The sequence below is a fragment of the Dermacentor silvarum genome, chromosome 8 (genome assembly GCF_013339745.2).
Source record: "Dermacentor silvarum isolate Dsil-2018 chromosome 8, BIME_Dsil_1.4, whole genome shotgun sequence".
Lineage (NCBI taxonomy): Eukaryota > Metazoa > Arthropoda > Arachnida > Ixodida > Ixodidae > Dermacentor > Dermacentor silvarum.
Window position 1 is genome coordinate 50,066,726 of NC_051161.1, and position 24,898 is coordinate 50,091,623.

At 45.9% G+C, this 24,898-nt stretch overlaps 1 protein-coding gene across 1 annotated transcript; it reads right to left on the reverse strand.

Annotated features, from left to right (window-relative positions):
- Positions 1 to 270: 270 nt before the first annotated feature.
- Positions 271 to 23,147, reverse strand: LOC119461195 (uncharacterized). Its single transcript, XM_037722415.2, has 7 exons — positions 22,898 to 23,147; positions 20,556 to 22,038; positions 17,939 to 18,352; positions 14,444 to 14,613; positions 11,896 to 12,025; positions 8,170 to 8,382; positions 271 to 711 (listed from the first exon to the last, which is right to left on the reverse strand). Exons 2-7 carry the CDS (start codon positions 22,032 to 22,034, stop codon positions 574 to 576), a joined length of 2,544 nt encoding a protein of 847 aa, XP_037578343.1. The 5' UTR covers positions 22,035 to 22,038; positions 22,898 to 23,147; the 3' UTR covers positions 271 to 573.
- Positions 23,148 to 24,898: the final 1,751 nt, after the last annotated feature.

The following is a 24,898-nucleotide window of genomic DNA, read 5'->3' on the forward strand; positions in this document are numbered from 1 at the left end:
CCTAAGTGTTGTCACATCGTTGCTGAACAACACTTTTGCGTGAGCAACCATTTTTTGCTAGCAAAATTACCAACGCTTAGAAACGTCAGCTGCCAACCCTAACTTTATGTCAGGTCTGCAAGTTAGCCACCAAACACTGCCTACAGTATTGTGTCAACGACAAGTAAAGTACATAATGCAGGTGAGCAAAGGCCAACACAAAATCAAGCTTGGAAAGCTTACAATGTCGGGCTAATTTGGATATGAAACACAAAAGAGAGGCAACACAACTTTTCACAAGGCAGGTGGGCTTCTGCCTCCATAGTATAATTCATTGATCTGACTAGAGAAGCACAGTGCTTACTTCAACAACAACTGCACCAAATCAGCGTCTCGCTGTGAGCAGGGGCAACATCGATGATGATGAAAGGTTAACAGGTCCTTCAAGAACATACTTAATCAAAGGCTTTCAGCAGTTCTGCGTTCAGTGCAACAGGAACATGACACACACACAGCTTTCACTTTCACAACACAATAGATGCAGAGGAACACTGCATGCCACGTGAGCTTGATGATGTGAAGATGTCTTCGATGTCATATGCTGTAAATGCGCTTCGTGTTCTCACGGACCGCGGCCAGGACAACATCGACAGGAATGTTTCGAAGAGATGCAACCCGCGTGGCCACGTGTATGGCCATGCCTGGATGTGAACAACGAAGCTTTTTCGACTCCTGCATAGCACAAAGGAGAAAAATTGTTGCCAAACAGAGCAGATGAACAGGACCCCTACCTGCTCCTAATTGGGCACAAAAACAACATTAGTAAATGGTTAAGCAGTATTCACACAGTAGCAGTATCAGTTTGTTGTAAAATGAACAAAAGGAGGTAGGAAACGAAGGGCTGTGGGCATTGTAACTGTCTCACTTCTCAGTGGACATCTGAACTTCCCACTGCAGTGAGAAAGATGCAGGTAAAGAGAAAAAATAAAGGAGAGGAAAGTTACAATAAAAAGAGGCGGGAAAAATAATAAGTGAAAAGTGAAATAAGTACATGACTGTACATGAGATACAAACTACACTAAAACGTAAAAATGATGTGCAATGGCAATTTACAGCATGGCGCTGTTCACTGTGTCACTCAGCCAAGCAATGAGAAATTTCTCACTTTGCAGCATGGATTGTGCATCATGTGACATCGTGCCTTTCCTGAGCCATGACGTCATGTTGAAAAAGACATCGCTGGGGGATGGGAGATGTTTTGCTGCGCCAGTACAAAGCATCTCCTTTTAGCAGGGGAGACAGCGGGGATCTTGGCGACTAGTCTAGCAACCTATCACATCCTGCGCACCGGCAGTGTAGACGCATCGTCGTAATTGCCGCTTCCTTTGCGGGTGCTTGGTGGTCTTGTTCGCTTTGCTGCGATTGTTTTGCAGTGGCGCGGACATGTCAAAGCTCAGCGATGAAGTGAATCTGTTTTTCGTCTCACTCATGAAGGAATTCCCATGTCTTTAAACAGCATACCTGCGCCCATGCATACACTTGGTGTCGAAAGTGCAGGCTGCTAAAGCCATCTGCCAACATAGACATCCCTGAATCCGCGCACGGTTCACGTCAATTGCAGAGAAGCGCGAAGCATAGTGATGGCTCGCGATATCATGCTCCCCTCCACATCGAAGGCTCCCCCGTTTCTTTAGTGCCATTTACACAATGTCACACATACCAACGTACTAATTCGCCCAAATTCTTTTTATAGTCGAACCTTAACACTATAACACTAATGGATGGGTGTTGCCTACACACCTGAAGAAAAGATTTCTTGCTGAGTTTGGGTACTCAGTACAGTGTTTCTGGCTAAATATCTTCAGTCAATGATGAATAACAGGCAGCAGGCGTCATTTGTTGGATTAGAACAGGAACACAGGACGAGGAAAAAGTTTGGCACGCAACTCCTTTTCTTTTCAGAGCACAGTCAGAAGAGACAGACCTGGTCCAACATATCTGGCTGCAATGAGTATCACACACATTTTGTAAAGCAAATGCAATGTACACCTGTGGTTTGCATACGATGAGATGAGTACAAGTTTCAAACGAAGCCCTAGGTGACTTTGGAGTGAAGCCCACTTACAGTTTTCTGCCTGGTGTCACCCCCTATTGATGAAAAAGTTCTCGCAAAATATTTTATTATTTTCATTGATTATGCTTATTCCCAGTGTATTTTGCACAATTGTATGGCAAATTAAATTTTGTTCAGGTATTTATGTCTTGTCCTTAAAGGGTTAACAGATATGACAAGGTAAATCTAATTCTTGCTGATATCAGTGCGTAACGAAGATAAGCTGAAAATAAATGCCGAATAAAACGAAGGTATTTCCGCATCGAATACGACTTGTAAGGAGGCTAAACACTACCACAAGTAATTCTTTCATGAACTGCATTTGCGTGACACCAGTTTCTCGAAAGAAAACTACACATATTCCATTCAGAGCAACCTACGTATTCATTTCAGCTACAGAAAACAGCCCTGCAAGCAGAAGAAACTGCTCACTTATTGTACATAGGACTGAAGGAAGCAATAACTGGCACAGTCATACTTTGCAGCCAAGACTACACCATACCTGCCAACTTTCTCCGAATTTTTGTTGAAGTTTACGAATTTCAGCTCGCTGTATGAGTTTACGAATGTTGCGCTAAGTTTAACGGAAGTAAAGTTCTGTTCAAGAAATTGTTTAGGGCTCTTAAATCGTGGGACCATGTGAGATTACGACAAAATGCACACACAAGAAAAATGTGGTGGTACCTGCACCACCCTCGTGGCATAACAAGGCGCCACAGGAAGCAGAGAGCACTTGCAAGACTACTTGCTTCGAGCAAATGACTTTTTTCAGCGAAGTCGTTGTGATCTAAAGACAGTGTGTTGCTTGTCAGTACCTCCTGCTGGAAGTGTCTTGCTACTAGTGTGCTGCATCTATTGGTGCGTGCTATTCTCCGGAGCTTCCCGCCACCGATCGTGTTCACAGGTTTTTAACAGCAGAGCTGTTTAGGCCAGAGGTTGGTCCGAATACCGTAGACGAGAAACTGCACCTGGCGATAACATCACCGTGCATTGCCTAGCAACCACTTGGCACAGCTGTGCCTCGCTTCCCCTCCGCACCGCCCTACGCCGAGCTGACCGCGCACCTGCTTTGTCTAGCCATGACATCACTACGTGTTGCATAGCAACCACATGTGCCTCGCTTCGCCTAGACAAGTCAAGACTTCACCAGGTCATGTCTTGAAGCGAGTAGTGCGGCCAAGCGAGAATCTACACCGTGGCGGCAAGCCGATCCGGAATACCGTGCCGAAGCTGTAGCCGAGAAGAGGCGTCGTCGAGTCGAAGATCCCGAGTTTCGAGAACGAGAATGCGAGAGTCTGCATTTGAGTATCCAGCTTCGTCGGGATAGCGACCCTGGCTGTAGCTTGGCTGTTTGCCCCAGCCTTGCACCACTAGTGCAAGCTGCACTAATTTTCTTTTACAAATTTTCACATTCACAGGTTGGCAGGTATGCTACTAATGACTATTCCAGGGGTGGGAATGCTCATGAAACATCGTTCCAGCGCACAAATAAACATGGACGAGCAGAGAAAGGCAACAAGAACAAGCTGGCGTGCTTGTTGTCTTTCTCTGCTTGTCCGTGTTTATTTGTGCGCTGGAACGATGTTTCATAATGCTATTCACAACCAACTAGCCAAGCAGTCCACGCTTAGTGGGAATGCTCAAAGTCATTTTGTAGCAATTTTTCGGAGCAGATAAAATTTCATTCCGCAGCAGATAGGAGCAGAGAAATTCTTGGAGCAGAGAAATTCTCATTTTGGAGCAGCCTGTAGCACATATATCTTATAATTAGGGCATGCAAATTTTAATTTAGAGCATTATTAGAATTAAGTGGGGTAACAGCCATAAAAACCTAGCATTCTACAGCATTAAGTGTTTAAGAGCAGCCTAAAGGCATTTTTCATACTATCTTTTAATTAAGCCCTGGTGAAGTGATTGGAGGTGTTTTTCCAACAGAGGTTAGAGGAAGCTAGGGTTAGTGAACACCACAGTAGTTTATACAGAGACATTTTATAGGTCATGTGACAGCACCAATGAGCTCAAACCAAGTTCTGTATGTAAATGACTTCGCTTTGGGACTCACTAGAAGCACCTACAAATCTGGAGTTTACATTGAGTGATTGGGTAAGCATCCTGAATAAGCAAAAGGGAGCAACGCTCTTATTCCCTTTGCCTCTCCTTTTCAGAGTCTCCTCACCACACGCGCCCTCACCCGGCGCTTGCCCACACCAAAACAATGCTTCACTTTCAAGTGTGATGCCAGTGGGAAGACTGACGCTGCTTAAGGCGGCACCATTGTGCAATATGCTCAGGAGCCCAGCCCACCCCAACTGGGTACCCAATGAACTACACACTGTGACCATGACGGGGCACTGGAACGTTTATTGCTGCACAGTTTCCAGTGGTGCAGGAAGTGTGTACTATCACACTGCATGTCCTACACGACGTATTTTAGGAGCGCAGGTCTTAAGCGCCCCTTCCAGCGGCGAGCAGCGGCGGCGTAACCGAGCGAACAAGCACGGCGAAAGATGAAAGCGAATGCAGAGAGCAGCAGGGGGATGAAAGACACGAGGAGGAATGCTGTGAGGAGGGTGCAGTGCAACCAGGAGGTGGACAGCGGAGGAGGGCATGGAGAAAGGGGGAGGGGGAAAGCAGAGTGCCAGTGGCAATCAGGCATGCAGCCAATGCGGAAACAAAGTGCTAGTCTGGGCTTCGGACCCACTGCACATGTGCTAGTTCGCCTGCAGCGCCCCCGCTGCTAGAAAATTCGCTCCGCACGAGTCACACGTTCCCAGTGTTCATATTTCCTTCTGAACGAGTGATGTGACCAGTGAAAATGCTTCGTCTGCCGCTGCTGCTAAACAAGCTAACTGAGCAGAGGCTCAGCGCCGCCAGCCAAGAGCACCGTGTCGACAGAATCAAATTCTTTGCCATAATATATATCGAGTTCATGAGTCATGAGGGACAGAGTTAATTGGAGATCGCAGGGAGAGGCCTTCGTCCTGCAGTGGACATAAATATAGGCTGATGATGACGATGATAGCGAATTCAAAGCGCCTAAACAGCTGCGCTCGAAATTCGTATCATGGAGTACCGTAATCCGTCGATGAATTTTCTTCCCATCACAAAACATATCTCACTGTATTACGATATATGTGTGCACATTACACTACTTACTTCTATGATCACTACTCATAGAACCTCAATATAACAAAGCGTGTTGACGAAATTTCACTGCCTCTGCAAAGGAATACAGAGACAATAAATGAAAATTTACGCGGACGCAGATGGTTTAATTATGGATGGTTTAATTACAAGCAGCTGCTTGTGAACGCACCTCCATAATCGCGCATCATGCAACCAAGAGCGACTGCCGAAGCGACCGCATAAGGTTGAAGTGCGATAAGATCCTATCGCGTGTGTTGCTTGTTTAAACTGCTTTTTCTTTCTTTTTTTTCTTTTTTTTTATGTACAGTCGCATCGCCATCGACCTGTTATTGACAGATTTCACCGCCACGCACCACCGATAATAAGAGTGACGTGCGCAAATCAGACGCTAATGCCGAGAAAACTACCGACATAAAAAGTAGCTCCATGTCGCCTCCAAAGTGCAATCTTTCTTGCTGTTTGTTTGTTTTCACATTCCTTGTCGTGGACACCGTAACTGTATCACTCAAGGCAGACATGTGAACTATGCGAAAGCGCAAGCGCGTGTAAACGACACTGTCCGGAAAGCGCAAAGTGCGACTGTGTAGCACACCCGCAACGTATCCCCACTAGTACGGACTCTGGAGGTTACATTTCTCCACGTGCGTAATCAGTAACGGCCGCATAAAGAAGCGCAAAAGAAAGAGGTGTGCACGGAAAGAACGGTGAAAGAAGGAAGAGACGCGCCCCCGTTGCTAGGTGACACTTTTCCGGGCGCTCGCAAAACCTGATCCGTCGTCATCTCTGCACTAGATTAAAAAAAAGTTACCGCCTGCGTTTCCCTTGATTTTTTCTTCCCCCCCCACCCCCTCTCGGGTGCAGTCTCAGGTTTTTTGGACCCATGCGCCTTGTTCGTCTGCCAGCCTGCTGTTTCGGCTGCCATGAATGATACATGGAAATCTAAGAATCCCCAGATTTCGGAATATTAGTTTGTAGTACTGAGGCATTGTTAACATGACAAGGAAACTGAATAATGATCGTTATTCTGAATTTTGGCATTAAGTTATCTTTTTGCTGACCATTTCTTTATTTGTAGCGTTATTTCACGATAATGAAATTCTCGTGATAGCGAAATTTTTTGGTATCCCCGTCGATTTCGTTATTGTGGGGTTCAACTGTATACCATCGGAGCTTCGCCAATTGCTGTTGACATACACGTTGATCACTTCTGTTGCCAAGTTCGAACGGTTTCCTTTTGACGTGCAGGTTTAGTAAATGGTGTACACACTCTGTCCTAGACACGCGTTGGGCCTTTCATTAGTAGACAGTCTCACAAGCTTTGAGGATATCAGTGGGTGCTTTCTGCATGAACAGAGACGTGGCACGACCTAGATTTTGCTTACATCCATGTGGGAATTCCGCTTAAATTTCGCGGGCAATAAGCTAACTTAAGTACAGCGGTTAAGGGGCATGAAGAGCGAGACGTAAACTGGGCTTTGCAAACACATTCTATGTGCTCAGGCTGCGATTTCACTATGCAAGCTTTACGGTTGTGTCGGCGACGTGGTCTCTGAGATTGCACCATTTCGGAGGCTACGCTAAGTCACTGGGTAGGGGGGCTATCTACAAGTAGCTAAGGGCAGACAACAGCAGCCAGGAGAGTGACTTCTGGTCACGGTGCTTTTGAACGAAACCTTGGACAGTCCCCGACAGTTGGATCACGTGACTGTGACGTGCTCTTCTGTCAGGGCTAGTCAGACCGGAAGCCGCAGACAGATTGCAGACAGTCCAGGACTGCACAATCGAAGAAGCCCAGTAATGCGATCAAGGGCACGCGAGGGGAGAAAGTGGGTGGCAAGTTGGCACGCGTCTCCTTTTCAAGCACAGACATGGTTGTGCATGGCTGAGCGCATAATGCAGTCCGCACACCCTGTTTTAGAGATAATCTATCGCATGTGCAAAGATTGAACGTACTGAGATGGCGTGGTATCACGTGTGCTGTCCTCCTGCGCATTTAGTACTGGTGGTTTCGTAATGTTGAGTTTCAAAGATGCGTTAAAGCGAGGCAGACAAAGCATTCAATCCCCGCTACCGGCACATTTACTGCGGGTGACACTATCAGACCTAGGGGCGGAGCGAACGTGAATGCATCGCTAGCTTCGGTTCCTACTACTGATGTGAAAATATCGTCGACATAGCATGAAACCATATTGTTCAACGCTATCTCTCCAACGCTATCTCTCAAGTTGAACAAAATGAACTTTTCTCATTCAAGTTGGCTTTTTCCAACTGCCCGATAATTCTGAAAATTTCACGGCCCTTTTCGTGTAAGCAAATTATATTGGCTACTCTACCTATTCGCACAAAATATCAGAATTCAATATAACAATATTTTGATATAACAAAGCAAATAGCCAATTTTACTGATTTCATTATATTAAGGTTTAACTGTATTCCAAAAGTGTTGATGAAGAAATGTAATTAGTGAGCCGACATGATTCTTAACGTATATTTATGATGTGCTTTTGTGTATTTTTTTAGTGGCACGAACATCGAGTGACACTCTTGTTTCTTGTGCAGCACTTCCTGTTCACCTCCCGAGACGACCAGGGACGAAATTCAGAAAAAAAATTGAAAAAAAAATAGTACAGTACAAAATTCATGGGTCTCATAGATATATCAGAGTCATAAGTTTATTTACAAGCTGAGTTACTGAAGTGTCTGGAATAATTAGAATTAATTAGAAATCATTGATTCCCACACACGAAAGCACAGAACACCAACGACGAGGTGCGAGTGCCACTAGGAGACACCCAAGTTGAAGATTAGGGTTGCCTACCGTTTTTTTTTTTTTTTAACCTTTGTCTATGTAGCCCCTCCCTCCCCTCCACAATGTATCTTTACCCTGAGGGTACTACGAATAAATAAATAAAACAATGTGCCACACATACTTCTTTTGGAAGGAAGTAAGGTGAGTCTGTCTCCAGTAACAAACGGTTGAGGGGAATCTTGCGGGCGACCTCAATGAGTGGACCCACTCTGTCGAAGCTCACTAGCGGGGTGAGGCCCAAGCACAGATTGGGGAATGCATCAAGCCACTCCTGCGCCTCTTGCCAGTTTCCCGTGAAGCAGTGACGGTGAATGAGGTAGTCCCTTGGCACCCGCTGCAGTAAAATGCAAGAGAGAAAGATTACACAGACCTCGTACACTGCAGGAACTGGATTCACCCTGTAAAGCCCGATGTGTCAACTATGCTATGCTGAATTTGATACCTCAACCTTTCGACTTTAACATGAAAAACTTATTGCATAGCCTATAGTAGCAGTTTCTACACGCTGAAGCAAGTTTTCCAGTTGTGGGTAATTTTAAGTAATTAGATTTTTGTATTTACAAATGTACTCTCCATTGCTGAAATTTTTAATTATAAAAATGCGTGCCAAAACCTCCATCTGATTATGAGGCAGGCCGTTGTGGGGGACTCCGGATTAATTTCAACCACCTGGGGTTCTTTAACGTCCACCTCAACCTAAGTACAGGGTCGTCCACTCTTAGGTTGAACACAGCTCAGCATGGCGGCGCTCCGCGGAGCGCCAGTGCATCCAGCACGGCCACGCATTGAAGCGAAGCGGCGCAGGCGCACAGGGACTAGGGGAGGTGTTTCACGTCGTCTGCTACAACGCTGGAGCGCGCCGCTCTTGCTTAGCTTTGAATTACACTTCACTAAATGCAGGCGAATGAGCGCCTGGGGCGGCGGCGGCAAACGAAAGTGTGCTTGACTAACCGGAACATTTTCCGGCTGGTTTTGTCTACAGCTGGTGAACGGTCTTGTGAATGACTCAGCATTTTTACAGCGAAGGTGTTAAGGGCTCAGTCTTCGATGGTCGCGTCCGGATGTAGAAAAAAACTCTCATTGGCCGTATGCTGAATGTGCGAGTGAAAGGGCGCGAGGGACGTGTGCTTTCACGGGGAACGAACGCACGGCGGAGTGCAAACACCACTTGTTTCGTCGCTCTAAATGCCAGGGGGGACGGGAGGGAGGGAGGCAACGTTTAGCCGCGGCACCAAATGCCTATCTTGCGACCGGGCGCAAGGGGAGCTGGCGACTCAATCTCCCACGCGGAAGTAGGACAGCTGGAAGGCAGCGCGGGAGAGAGGGGTTGCGGCTTCTGCTCTGCGAGCAACTTGTACTTTGCGCGTCGCCGGGCGGTCACTCGCACGCACCGTATCTTTAAAGCGATTTGCAACACAGCTCCTACCTTTGTATGCGCTGTGCTTTCGCTGCTCAAGCTTCCGTTGAAGCAATAAACCGCATGAACCTTCGCTCGCTGCTACTGGCGCGCTTGCTCACACCAGCGTTTTGACAGCGGTTGTGTGCGGTCACACAAACAACGCGCAGAACTGTTCTTATTATTGTTATCTTATTCTTATTATTGTAACTGATCTGTTATTGGTAGCTGACCGCAGCTACCAATAGCAGCCACATATGGGAATCAACTTTATTATGGGACCATGATCATGATAAAGAAATTTACAGAAGAATAAAATTGGGTTAGAGTGCATACGGCAGGCATTTCCAAATCCTGACTGGGAGCTTACCACTATCGTTGAAAAGAAAAGTGTACAATCATTGCATTCTACCGGTGCTAACATATGGGGCAGAAACTTGGAGGTTAACAAAGAAGCTAGAGAACATATTAAGGACCGCACAAAGAGCGATGGAACGAAAAATTTTAGGCCAAACATTAAGAGACAGGAAGAGAGCGGCGTGAATCAGAGTGCAAACGGGGATAGTCGATATTCCAGCTGACATTAAGAGAAAGAGAGCTGGGCAATGTAATGAGTAGTGTAGATAACCGGTGGACCATTAGAATTACAGAATGGGTGCCAAGAGAAGGGAAGCGCACTCGAGGACTGCAGAAAACTAGGTGGGGTGATGAAGTTAGGAAACTTGCAGGCCCAAGTTGAAATCAGCTAGTGCAAGACAGGGGTAATTGGAGATCACAGGGAGAGACCTTTGTCCTGCAGTGGAAATAAATATAGGCTGATGATGATGATGATCTGAATCTACTTTATTACGAAATAAAGCGTCCAGAAAAGAGTGAGGAACATGGCTTCTGTCGAAAAGAGAGCGTTTGAGATAAAGGTGACTTCGCATTCCGCTTGCGAGCTCCGCGCACAGCGTACGACAGCGAAACTTGGCTAAGATGTTCACAGCAGTGTATGCTACCCGCGGACTATGTTATTTCACCAAGCCGAAGGGGTGGTTCAGGGCCCCTTCAAAACCAATTCAAAGTGCAATTTCGTTGAGGTTGGTCATTTAGTGAAGCTTCCTTTCTTCAGAGTTTGCAAAAGAATGCTTTTCTTTGTTTGCTTACTGACTATTAGAAAGTACAGAGCATGTGGCGAAGGTTGACAAGTTCTCACTGGAAATGCCCAACTCAACGTGAACTTGTGGCACTTCAGCAATACAAACACGTCTGACAGAAACCAGAGTTTATTGCACGCACTACACTGAGCCAAACTTATCCCGTGTGAAGCGATTCTCAAAGCAGCTGTTTGCACTCGCAAGCAATTACCAGTCAACTTCCATTGCTCATTCAATACTGTGTATTGAAAATGTTCCTGCTCCACATGACACTTCTTTTGAGCCTCTCTCTTTCATCTGTACTCAGTATGCACATCGATCCCCAGCAAGCACCCGCAAAAGGAAATGGGGAAGTGAGAGACAAAGAATGCTTCCCTTAAAAAAAAAAAGGCATTTAACTATATGGACAGGACAGAATCACGGCATGGTTTGAAACTGGGCTAGTTGGAGTCTGCAATTATTAAATTAAATTCTACGATTTTACACACCAAAATCAAGATGTATTACGAGGCACACCATAGTGGGGGGACTCCGGGTTATTTTGACCACCCAATGCACGGTACAGGGGCGGTCTTGCATTTCACCCCCACCAAAATGCGGTCACCGGAATTCAATTAAGCGCCCTCGGGCTTGGCAGCGCAACGCCACGGCTACTATGCCACCACGGTGTGTGGAGTCCGTAATTATGAAATCCACAGCGTGGAAATCGGACAGCTATATCTTGTCAAAGTGGCACCAGTTTGGCAGCACACCAGTGGCACCGGCCTCCATTTTTTTTTTCTGTCGCTGCATAATAAACAAAACTAATGCCTCCTTTACTAGATTCCTGCCGCGTTGCTCGGTTTCCAATTGGAATGGAGGTTCCCGTGGTTCAGGGTAGTCAGAGAGAGAGAGACTGCGCTGGCAACCAACAGTACCTCCTGTTGCGGAAAAAGTGACGACCTCGAGACTGGCGCGCGCTCGACCAATGTCTTGGCAAGAGACCAAGTGCTGCTTACAGGACTGCAACAGACGCCGCTATAATCTCGGAGACAGGCGCACCTGATTCTACTTTGGAGCGCTTGCAGCCGACGGTGGTGGAGAGGAGGAAAGAGGAGAGGGGCTGGACCAGCTTCTCAGCTCACGCAGCAGGCATCTTTTAAAGGAGGCACTGACATAAGTTGTAGAGGATTTCATCAACATTTCCGCAGATTCTTAATGAGCTCACAATGGCTTCCACTGGATTGAGCGTTTTCCAATGGTACTGCGCAGAATGAAGTGAAGAAGCGTTTCATGTTTAAAATGGTACACAGCAGAACAGCGAACAGCCCACCTCCTTGAGGATCTCGATGGTGTCTGCAGTGGAGTCCCGCGAGTGAATCACCAGTGGCAGCTTACGGTTGAGGGCCAACTGCAGCTGCCTCCGGAAGACATCCTTTTGCACTCCGTGGTTGCACTGGTTCCTAAATAAAAATTTGGCACACTCAACTGTAGTTGACATCTACTTAAAGCAAAGCATTGCGCGAGTCACTGCAGCACGTGATGCTGATCTGCATTGGGCTGGTAGGGCTCCTAGCGGCCCGAGACGCCGTCATTTTCTTTATTGCCATTATCACTCATATTACACAATTTTTGCATTGTGGCACACTTAAAATATGATTATTGTTGGGCCATCGATTATTTGTTGGAATTCTGAAGGATGCTGAAACATTGTGGAAATGGCACGAGCCGAGAACACACCATTACACGGCTTTGAAGAAAACCCGTGCAGTGGCACTAGTGTATCTGGAAAGTGTGAATTCAAGGCCATGTGCCTAGACCACTCAAACTCGACACGCTTGGCTTTTCCATGTTGTTTCATGAGTGGCTGCCAATCGTTTCGAAGGCGATAGCATGCACACGGGACTTCGCTGTGAACTGCACCAGACACGCCTGTGCTGCAACTTCAACAGTGTAGTTTAACCCACTAGTCAACATTAGTTTCAGTATATATATACAACATTTAAGACACCAAAGGAAAATATTAAATCGAACTAGATTGATGAGAGCGTTTGTCTAGAAGTCTATTACCATTTCCTCTGTGCCTATATATCAGTTTGTTGCATGGACAATTGCCGCTGACTGTCCTGCGGCTGCTGCTCCTCATTTTGAACCACCTTCGCCAAAACTGAGGAGTTGACATGTTCTCTACGTGACCTCCCTCTATGCCACTGTTTTGTATTTTAAAAACTCTTTATTCAGCTCTATATACGAAGTGCGCTGCTTGGCGGCTGCAGGTATTCTGCTTGCGTGAGTCGCTCTGCAGCTATGCCTGGGTTCAGGATATTGGATACGGTTACTTGAGCCTTAGCGGCCACAGGAGTGGGTGATGGTGGTTTCGCCCTCAGGGTTGTAAACAGAGAAAGCAATGTGGGGCTTGCAGTGGTGGCACATAGCAGCCACTCTCTTTGAATCAGGGTAGCTAATGTCACATATATGTGAGAAGTACCATAGTCCACAACAGGTAACACCACTCCAATTTTCTATTATTGTCATTTTCTCACTTACAAAAGCTCGTGTTTTGTTACGAATGACGAATTCCTCATAAGAAAAGCCTAATCTTTTAATCTAGCTAGACTTAATATTTTCCTTTGGCCATCCTTTTAAAGGGATAGCAGAATGTAAAATGTACAGTCAAATTGCATTATAACGAAGTTGCATCAGACATGACTATACCTTCATTATATCCGATATTCATTATGATCACATATTTGTTACACAATGGTATGAGTGAGAAACATTTTAGATTTACTTTGTTACATCTGATAACCGTATCTGTTTGTTATAATGAGGCTCAACTGTATTAGTAAACTACACTTCTACAAAGCAAAATCGTGCGAGGTGGCCAGGCATCCTCTCTTACCATGCCTGGCAAGGTCAGAAAGGACTTTAAAATGAAAGACAGGTGGCGAAGCCACCTTACAGTTCCCACAAAAGCTCTCCATTACGACACGTATTTCGACAACGCCTACTCTGGCATAGTTAATTGTTTATCCATATAGAGAGCCTACAATTTATTCAAAAGAAATCAGACACGAAATAGCAAGCTTTGAGAGACAGCCCAAATACAAGAAAATGTGTTACATTAGAAGTCACTGAGGTTTCGGCACCAATTTCTTTTTCTAGAGGAAAGTTTCACCTTCATTCATTCCACTAGTAGTCAACCCTTTACCATCAACTGAATCAAAATAGTTTAGAAATGACACTTTGAACAGGCTAAGCTGACTTAGTATGCTCTTTAGTGTCCCTTTAAGAGAGAGGTAAATCAAAAGCTGCAATGACAAATAAGAGGCACCAAAGCATAGACCTTTTACCCTACAGTGGATGCAAAATGACAGGAGTGTTCAACACTTTCACTTCTCCCTGTAGCAAATGCAGTTTGCTTTCCTTCACGTAAAAAAAATAATTAACAAAAGACAAGAGACAATAGAAATTCCCATAGCAGCAATGCACTCACTGTATACTGTAACACCTGGTGGTGCCTACGAATGCTTACCAACCCCAATAATTATTTCAATGCTTTCCTTTGATATTGCCCATCATGTATCCATAAAGCAATTTCCCCAACTGTCCATCCTTAACCCATGCCTCACAATGGCACAGACCACACAGACACTCACTCACACAAATAGCAAGACCAATCTGTAGTGCTCACTGCATAATGTAACACCAGATGGCGCCAGTGAATGCTTCCCAGAACCAGTAATATTTTTTTTTCTTTCATACTATCTTTTGCTATTATATCATCAGCCACTACGCATCTATGGGCAATTTCCCCAATTTCCCCAACTGCCCCCATTTACCACATGCCTCACCACATCATATACTGCATATGCACTCACTTGTACGAGTAATCAAGGCCGATCTCACCAAGAGCTACCACACTAGGATGGTCAAGGGCATGGACAAGGTCCTCCTCAATGTCCATGTTATACTCGTTGGCCATGTGAGGATGGCATCCAAAGGCACCCCAAACACCATCCTCTGACAGCAGGTAACTCCAGATGTGGCGCTGCGTTATAACAAGTTCAAATTCAATAGTGTGGACAGAGACCTAGAATGTAAAGTGTGCTCCCTGAACAAGAGTATACGTACCAGGTGCGCCACGATAAAACTGATTTTCCTCTCTCCACCTATGAATGTCACTAGCAACAGAGGACTGCAGTAATGAACCTGGCATTGCGAACCGTCCAGTGCACTCGTCAATTACACTCGTTACATCTGAATTACGATTAAATTTGTTTTTACGCAAGCCATCGGTCCATATACTTTTGCTCACAGCTGTACCTCTGCATGCAGGCTGGATGTGAAAAAACTGGGCAGTTCCTCCATATCCTCTTCAGTAATGGAGTACATGGTTGTCTATATGACTTGCTTTCGCAAATTCTATCCAGTCGTGGCAAAGAAAGAAAATCTGATATTGAACTTCAGGTAATTATCCCCCCCCCCCTCCCCTGTATACTGAGTGTGGCTCCATTTTAATTCAATGTGCTGAGTGTTGCTACACACAACCACTTTGCTGAAGGTACTACCATGTTTGGCAACATGTTCGACGTTCCATCAGTAACTGCGAAAGAATGGTTCTTTTTCTTTCTTTTTCGTAATGCTTGCAGCAAATACAATTAACCTGTGCATGTGCTTCAAGCCTCTAGTTCAATTATCTTTATGAAAGTATGCAACATGACTGACGGTACAATAGACTGATATTTAATCACTTTTAATTGTGACCACTCACTACAAAATGGATGAAGCATCATTCCACCAACTTGAGTTTGTTTCAGTGGAGTCTGCAGAACATTGCAATAAAATTGTGCAACTTTAACACAATTATTTATGGTCCATAATAATTTATGACTGAAGGCAGGAAACTGAATTTGTTTCCTTTTAGTGTAGTCGCATGCATCTAGCATTCAAAAGTATGCAAATCACGCTAGTGATGTATTCCCGTGCTCAGAATTAGAAACTCTGTGAGTAGGTGATGATCCAGCACTACGCAGAAGACAAATCAGTAGCAACATACGATAGAATGTGACAGTTCTCGTCACATTTACTAGCACATGCCCTGTCTCACGTAAGTGAGGCCCTGAAAAACTTTTCGAACTAATCATAGTAGTATGACATCACTATTAAATTACGGCGCCTCACGAATCTCCTGCCACAAAAGCCTTGCGAATACTTCAAACACAAGCAAAGTTAGACGTAGTGATTGGATCGATCAGCAGCCTTTCTATCACCTTTCATTTCCACTAGCACGTTGGAGACTACACAGCGGAGACGACAAGGGAGCGCATGGGAGCAATGCACCTCTGGCTCCGCCCAGAGGTTGAACGCGAGAGAGACAGCTCGCAGCAGCACCCTGCGGTGACCGCGTTATCTACACCACATTTTTCATCTCAGAGGCCACGCAAAGCAGGCACAGCAACTGTGATGTTTAGACCAGCAGTGCAAAGATGAAATGGTTTTTCTGTCTTTTTGAGGTCACCCCAGACATATATGTTTTTCAGTTCTTTAACTCAAAGGAGCAATAATTGTATTACTAAGATTTTCGCGATCACGAAATCAGCCAATAGCTGTTGTGGGTCTAGCTCCTTGCGATGATGCTGCATAACGACGTTGCAGAAGCAAGGGCAAGTGATTTTTCACTGCTTTTTATACGAGGCTATAAATTCCCTGTTACATGCAGTGCAATGACATTTGGCTCACATGTTCACAGGAGCCTTGTTAACAGATCAGCAACATTTTCTCATTATGTTCGAAACGTGTTTCAGGGCCCCTTTAAACTGTCTTCTGTGCCTGGCGCAGTTCCTGTGCTTCACAATATGCGACTGGTCATCTAGTTATGCATTTCTTTACATGACAAATAAATTTGTATTATGCATCCCTCGGTTATGAATAATGAGAAGCCTTTGTGCCCAAAACAATGTCACTGAGTGCTTGTTCTTCCTTCTACTGTAGAAATTGCTTTGCATTGTTAAATGGGGAGTTTTGAGCCATGATGACATCAGCTTTCCACATCAGTGTAAAGAAGGCTCCGAACTATAACCTTCGACCACACTTAATGTCAAAAACACGGTGCTAAACATGCTGCGTACATCCAACTAACACTCTTCAGTAGCATGACATCAATTGCTGCAAACTTCAAAATTTGCATGGCAAGTTGGTGGGAATGAGCAGTACAGTGATGCATAGTGCACGGGAAAAAATAAACACTCTTTCAAAAAAATTCATGCCACTGGTATGACAAATCAAACTCTCCTGTTAAACAAACAAGCTCTGCAGAAATACAGGAAGTCAAGAAAATTTAACAAAATATGGCAGACAGTTAAGACTGCCTACATGTGGGAATGCAAAAGCATTATACAGTGGAACCTCGTTGATACTATTCTGCATGATATGTTTTTCGGAATAATATGTTTCTTTTTCTTTTCCCGATAATGCAATTTGGTTGGATAATACGTTGGATACATTCGATAATACTATTTTCGGATGGTACGCAATATGTTCCGGTTCCCGTGAAGATCGTATCAACGAGATTCCTCTGTAGTCCCTTTGGTGAAATGTATATTTCTGCAAATCCTTGTCTGCGCAAGCTCTCACCTGCATTCTAACTGTGCCTCGGTAAGGCTGAATTAAAATGCACCAAGCGTCTCAACGCGTGCGCTTGTCCACGAGGAGTTCAGCGCCGCTCAGCGCCGTTCAATTGGACATTAATGCTTTTTATTTTATACACTCATGACAAGGCACCACCTTCTCCACATTGGCTGCGCTGTCACTTGTGCAATGACGCATGCACTAGGCACACCTTCAGTCAACGAGAACTGTGGATTCGCCATGGCACCCCAGAGGTCCAGGTTCAATTCCCACCCAGACCGAAATTTACCAAACTTTCATTTCAAAGCCATTAATTTGCTTTCCTTACAGGAACCTCCTTAAGGAATTTGACGTCGATCGAAGCATTTAATGAAGTGTTTTTACTCTTTTCGCCGTCAGCCATTTTTCGGTCATGCCGACTACACCAACAGATTTTTGCGTAATGGGTCATATAATGCTATCACATTAGTAAAGACGCACTCCTATCTATGTAACCATAGCAGAAAGCTCAAACACTGGCTAGTTTCGTCTCCCAATTCCCTTTGTAGCATTCTGGTATTGTGGCAATTTTTTCTTGCATTCATGATTTTCACTTCAACTATGCCAGCTTGAAAGTGATTAGGTTGCATCCAACCGTAGCAGTTTGCTCCAATGGGGGTTCCAGTTTGGTCTACCAACTAGTTCTCTTCCTCGAATCATGGTATACTTAGACAATATGGCGATTGCAAATTTCAGTGCAAACATACCTGCCTAAATGTTGCTGGGTTGCAAAAGTTGGCCACACAACCTTCATAGCAGTCTGGAAATGTGTCTCTGTGGTTGAGGCGGAACTTGGCATACGTTCCGGAGTGGCCGACTCGACTGAATATGAAGTCTAGGTGGCAATGAGAGTCCACAAGGCCCACTTTTGCTGGAAGCGAGTACGGCATCTGCTTGGAGAGCAGAGGAACAATGGGTGATGTCGTAAGCGCCACCTCTGAGGACCGCGTGGCAGTAGAAGAAGGTGCCCAACGGCTGAGCCGCCGTCGCAACCGCTGACCACGCGTAAGTGCAGTGGCCTGTGGAGTGTGAGAGGCAGGCTTGGGTCTGAACACCACTTCTGCTGTGTCTTCCTCCTGATAGCAGAACATGTTGAGGGCAAGCCGATCTTTGTCACCATCCTGCGAGCAAAAAATGTTTATTAAGAGATACGAGAAACTGACAACATTGTTTATTAAGAGATACGAGAAACTGACAACATATTGTCAGCTGTAGTAGTGGGAATAGGGCAAGCGCAGAGGCGCAAGAAGAAGTGCGCGTGCTAACCGCCCCGCTCGATAGCTAGCTCTCGCCGCCGTTTTCTCCAGAGGCCAGCCGCTCTCAATAAACGTCGTCAGCCCTCTTTTGAAGACGCGTGGCAATATGAGTCTATATCACTACACTATTCTAGAAGAACTTTCAGTGTTTCTCAGGTAGACTTATGAGAGTGCCACTGCGAAAACATTTTGGCATTTCCGGCTTAGTGTAACACCGGGACTGAGCTGTGAACAGCAGCGTTGGTAGCAACATCTGATGATGTTGTGCTCAACCAAACTGCGTGTGCCCCTTACTGCAACCTATGGCTGTGTATTATCTTCCAAACGTTTAACTTGAGTGCAATCTTGGTGCACCCTCGGTGTAATTTGAGTGCACTCCAATGACATACTTTTCTTTGCCAACAAGTGCCGCAGGAGATGTTATTCTAGCACATTCTGGTATGAACACAGCATCTACAAGTGGCTGCTTGACAGTAAGGGATACACCCTTGCTATTGGATAATTCACATGGCCAGGACTCCATGACCTCTACTTACTTGCAATTTTATGCACATTTTGCAAAGAAAACCTGCTTTACAGCTAAAGGGAGTGTACAAAGAGGCACTTTGATGTACACTGCACTAACAAGAAATTCTCATTTCAATTTACGGTCACTTGTCTAAGTTATGTTTTCCTGCTGGCCACCTATAGGAGGGTCCAAAGTGGCACATATGTAGGCAAGTTGAGCTGAATATGGTTTAAAGCATGTTTATCTGTTTTTGTACGACACGCCAACGCTTCGAATGCACTGCAAACATCTTCAGCACTCAGCGCACAATGTGTAAAGAGCGCACAGTGCCCTCACACTCTTTTTTTTTTTAATTTGTTCTATGTATTGCATTTACAGCACAAAGAGGGTACATATAATACTCGCCGAGGAATCCAACCAGAGATAAATGTGGAAGCAGTTAGCCTCCTTGAGCCTTTGGCTTTCCAAGACAGGTGAGGAAACGTGAATGAGTCTGCAGTGGAGACTACTAAGAGACAACTGAAAGAGTGGTGGCACAAAGAAAAGAAAAACCTGCACTGAAGTTAACTTTCTATTTTGAATAAGCTAGCTTAACGTATATAAGCATGTAAATACCTGAAAGGTTAAATTTAAGGAACGAGTAGGGTGGCATGCGCAACCACCCCGTTTCAAATGGCATGCTGATTTCATCATCATCAGGGATGCTAGCTACACAAAATGGGGCAAGTGCCCAAAAATGCTACAGCAGTTTAAAAAAAAAAAAAAAACAGGGTAGTGACTTCCAGCAACCACACTTGACATTGGTTGTCAACACTCCTCCTCAACAATTCGGTATAGTGGGAAGGGGGTAAATAAAAGGATAAATGCGCCGATTTAACCTGCATTTCTTGTTTTTAGTTTTGGGGCCTCTCACTTCACCTAAAGCAATTTTGGTTTCAACTATGAACCAACTAGCCCAACAATACATTCGGACCAATTTTTGCACTGACTTTTCTGGTATCTGTTGCAATTCATGATGCATCCTTATAATGTGACACACAATTTAAGCAAAGTTCAACTTGACTTTCACTCCATAATAACATGCTCTGCCCACATTTATCCCACAAACATTTTCTTCATGGAAGATACCCACACAACCGAACTGTTGCTGGCATGATTAAGCATAATTGATGACACAGTTCCAAGTTGCACATTGTTTTTGGACACATGTAATTCAATAAGATAGACTGATTGGCTAGTTGCTATGGCAACATGTACAGCGTGGTGCAAACGGAACACACAACAGGGACAGAGACATATGGCAGTCCAGGAGAGTGCTGTGCATAGTCTCTGTCGCTTTGTGTGTTCTGTTTGCACTACACTGTGTATGATGACATGTGGTTCACCTGGGCAATCAAGGAATACCTGACTCCAAATCTCACCAGGCCTGAATCCTCGACAAATGATCGTCCCAACAGCACCATGTCATGACTTAATAATATTAAAGAGAATCCGAAAAAATCTGGGACAGTTAACAATTATATTTACACGCAATGCCTACGCTGTCAAATGATGCCCTACCTTATCTTGCTGCGCACAGTACATCCTGTAGGTACTTGGACCACGCCACTGCAGGCCACCTCTGAAGACTTGCGGTTGAGAAGTGGACAGATCAGGGTCAACACACTCTGGACTGGAACGGCTTCTTTTGACAAGTGGCCATTCTTCATCAGTAACCCGCTTCACCGGTGTCAACTCTTTCACCGCTCTGCAGCTTTCAAATGCAGATGGCAAGGGTGAGGTCTGTACGAACGAGGGCACTGCTCCAGCACTGTCCTGTGTAGATGACAAGGGTGAATTCTGTGCAAATGAGGACACTGCTCCAAAGCTCTCCCGTGTAGATGACAAGGGTGGGGTCTGTGTGAACGAGGGCACTGTTCCAAAGCTCTCCCATGTAGATGACAAGGGTGGGGTCTGTACAAATGAGGGCACTGCTCCGAAGCTGTCTTGTGTAGACGAGGGGGAGGCCTGTGCGAACGAGGGCACTGCTCCTAAGCTGTCCCGCGTAGACAAGGGTGAGGACTGTGCGAACGAGGGCACAGCTCCTAAGCTGTCCCGTGTAGACAAAGGTGAGGTCTGTGCAAACGAGGGCACTGCTCCTAAGTTGTCCCCGGTGGATGACAAAGGAGAAGTCTGCAATAACGAGGGAGGTGGAACACGGGGGTCATAGAATGGCAGCTTTGGCTCTGGAGACTGTGGCACAAACGACGGTGGTGGAACGTGAGGATCATAGAATGGCAATTTGGGTTCTGGAGGAAGCGGCAAGATTGGGGGACAATGTGAAGCAAGAGTTTCACTGGATGGGAGCTGCTGCTCAGATCCTGGAGCATGCTGCAGCTGAGGGGGACATACAGCTGTATGATTGTACAGTGGCACTTGCCATTCAGATTCCAGGCAGTTCTTAATGGAAAGATCTTCCTGGGAACGGCACAGGCGCCTTAGTTCAGCACAGTCATCTGAGGACGTTGAATCGGAGCTGCTCTCCGAGAAGGATGAGTCATGAACTGGATGCGGCGTGAGGCATCTCCGAACAATGTGTGAACGCTGTGTCACTGTCCGTCTGGAACGTGGTGTGCCATCCCTACAATTATGCACAATTACAGAAGGGCACACTCTTTGCTGCTCTGGAGGGAGCCGGGGGTTACTGGAAGTTTTTTTACGAATGGGTCCCACTGCAGAGTGACTGAACCGCTTCGGTGTATTGGCAGGGACGTCCCTTTTGAGTGCAGTAGTGTTGCTGTGCAGTGTCTTAGTGGCGCTGTCACTTTGCGTTGCAGTGACGGTGCTGTCACTTTGCAGTGCAGTGTTGTCACTCTGCTGTGCATTTACAGTGCTGTTACTTTGCGGTGCAGCAGTGATGCTGTCCCTTAGCCGTGCACTGGAAGGGACATCTTCTGAACTTGAAATGCTGTTAGCTTGCTTTGCAGAGGCAGGGCTGTCACTTGCAGTGGCAGAACAATGCAGCTGCAAGTTGCAGGATGGTTGATCGCCCGACGCCATCAACCTGCACATAATAAGGAGTAGGTCCAGGAGGTCCTGTATACCTTGTTGCCTATAAATACGAAATCTCAATAAAGCGCATCGTGAAAATTTCATGTGAAACTTAAGCTGACCTAGCACATAACTCAAAACATAGCCACACACAAAAATGGCATGTCACCTTGAGTACAGAAGCCATGAGGGGGCTGATGATTATACTAGCACAACAGCCTCCTTAGCTGACGGTCCCCTGAAGACCAGAACAGAGCAGTCAAATGTGGATGTGTACCAAACAAGGGTTACATGTGAATTTGCACATTTAATACATGGCCAAGTGAGGAGAAGCTCTGTATCCTATTAAATCATGCACTAGCGTTCTACACTCGCGCGAGAGGTTATGCTGAACACAGTATTGAGGCCTCTGCGCCCAAAACGAAAGATGTGTATGGATATGAAACTAAAGCTGTGCACATCAGCGGTCCCAGACGTTTCGCACAGCACGAATAATAAAGACATAAAAACTTAAAAGAGCGACGAGCTGGCCGTGATGCATGGGTGCGCAGTGAAATCAACCATTGTCTTCACTGCCAGCCACGTGCACGTGCTAGGCGTGAACCATATTGTAGAACTTGGCAAATATTACGTAACTATCAACTACCGTCATACGGGGCCAAAAAATGCAACCTCCGGTAACTTGTAGTGACCCCCAGCACGATTTGCACGAGACAGAGTGGCACCTCTGAGAGCAGGGCAATCACACCATGGAAATCATGGCAATCTACAGAAGATGACGCAATGCCTGCGTCCGAAGGCTACAATACGATTGTAGTAATGCAATATGTAGCGCAACAACGGAATGCATGAACCGAAAGTCCTGGGCTCACCGGCTCGTGAGTATAGCTCGTACTGGCCGACGATTTGCGGTAACTGCAGTCGCATGCAGAGCGTGAGAGACAACCACGAGAAGTGCGACCTGCGAGATGCCGTTTTCAACGCAGCTTGGAGCGTTGTACAATAGAATATCAGGAACCAGCCGAAATAAGGAAGCGCCTTTGGCGGCGTTGCAGCCGGGAACTCGTAGTAGAGTAGCCGCACGCAGCGGTCACTTCAGTCACGTGTGCGCTCTACAGGGTTGTCCGCAGCCCTCCGCAGCGATGACCGGCTCTATGAGAAGAAACCCATGAGACGGCGTTGAAGAACGCAGCGAGAGGCGTTCATGAAAGGACAGACTTCTCTGATAACAGCAGGACAGGCAAGAAAAAATACGACCAAGTGCTGGAGCGTTATTCTTTTTTTTTTTTTTTTTTTTTTCTTCTTCACAGAGTCCGCGCTAGTAAGTTATGCGCACTACACTGCTACGTAAGATTCAGAACTGGTTACAGACCGCTTTCTTGATTAAAAATTTTAAAAAACTAAGCAAGTGTTACACGTACATTTGTAAAACGTGAAGGCGAAAGCCCATCGCCGAATAAAGTTTTTCACCACCACCGCACCGCCTGGTAGTGGGCCACTGCCGTCAGCGCATTCGCAGAGGTAGGGGTAGTATGAACGCTGGCATTACGAGCAGCATCGGAGCCAGCTGTGGAAGAGGACGATGTGATGAACGACGACAATGAACGCGCGAGCAGGGGCACGAGCGCGTCTCTCTGACCACGTGGCGTTTTTACTCACAGAAGTATCAACGCGTTTTTTTTTTTTTTTTTCTTTTTTATTAAGGTTGATTGAAGGTCATTGTGCGATGAGGCATATAAGGCTTTCGCCTTTATATTGCAAAACAGATCGAGACGCTGCGAAGAAACTCAATAGAACGAGTACCAAGTGTTCAAAGGATGAGCCCAACTCTAGCGTGCACTGTTGTGGCCCGTTTCATGGGGCCCACTCCATTCGACTCTAGCACGCTTTCGCGAGTGCGAGCGCAGTCCACTGCCAGGTGATGCCGCCGAGATTGACTCGAGCCCTTGCGTGAACGTTCTTCGAATAAGAAAGGCTTATTCTGTGCCTTCGTTTGCGGAAGTGTGGCTCAACAGTGGTATGCTGTGGTGGAGCACTCAGGAAGGACAGCCCTCATCTTCTCCCGACGCCCTCTCCCCCTGTCGCGGCTGCGGGAAAGGGTTCTGGAGGCGGGAGAAGAGGATGGCAGTCGCTGGATCACTTGCACTACAGCTGCTCCAAATATGCTTGATAACGCCCCACAGAGTTTGTGCGATTGATGAAACAACAAATGCTGTTTAAATATTCTCGCTGAAACAAATATAAGCCTCAAGCGTATCATTCCTGACAACAAGTCGAATAGCTTTCTAGAATTAAGCGCCTGGCTATTCGTTTACATTGACAATCGTTGATGGTTTCTGGACAGTTTCATCCACAGATAACATATGTACCTTATATTGCATGTTCGACTAGCTTAAGGTTGCAAAAATTGGCATACCACTTCATACAGGGGACGTATGCTCGGAAAATCGCTGTCGGCAATATATCACTTTCATTGGCGTGGCTGAGCACTACGCCAATTGATCGTCCGAGGTTACGTCCAAAGAGTTGTGGCCCGTGTAGTATGTGCATATGCTGAATTCGGCGAAATATCCACAGCCTTGTTAAATTATCTACGAACACTCTACCATCTGCCATCCCCTGAAGCCTAAAATTAGTAAAAATTCCGCTAACGCCACACCGGAGTTAAGAGGGAAGGAGGAGCACTAGTTCGAGCGTAGCTCATCGTTTAGCGTCGGTGTCGGCACCCCTCGTAACCGAGCGAACGAGCACAGCGAAGGATGAAAGAGCGAACGCGGAGCGCATGCAGCGGGGGATGAAAGACAGCGATAGCGAAGAGAGTGCGAGGAGGAAAGCGGATGAAGAGGGTATGGCGAAAGCGTGAGAAGAAAAGC

Excerpts from the sequence above, each read along its gene's own strand:
- LOC119461195 (XM_037722415.2), bottom strand. The coding sequence starts at position 22,034 with ATGGCGTCGGGCGATCAACCATCCTGCAACTTGCAGCTGCATTGTTCT. Across the intron at positions 8,383-11,895 it reads CCATCGAGATCCTCAAGGAG|CGGGTGCCAAGGGACTACCT; the intron begins GTGGGCTGTTCG and ends ATTTTACTGCAG. Across the intron at positions 712-8,169 it reads CTTACTTCCTTCCAAAAGAA|GAGTCGAAAAAGCTTCGTTG; the intron begins GTATGTGTGGCA and ends TGTGCTATGCAG.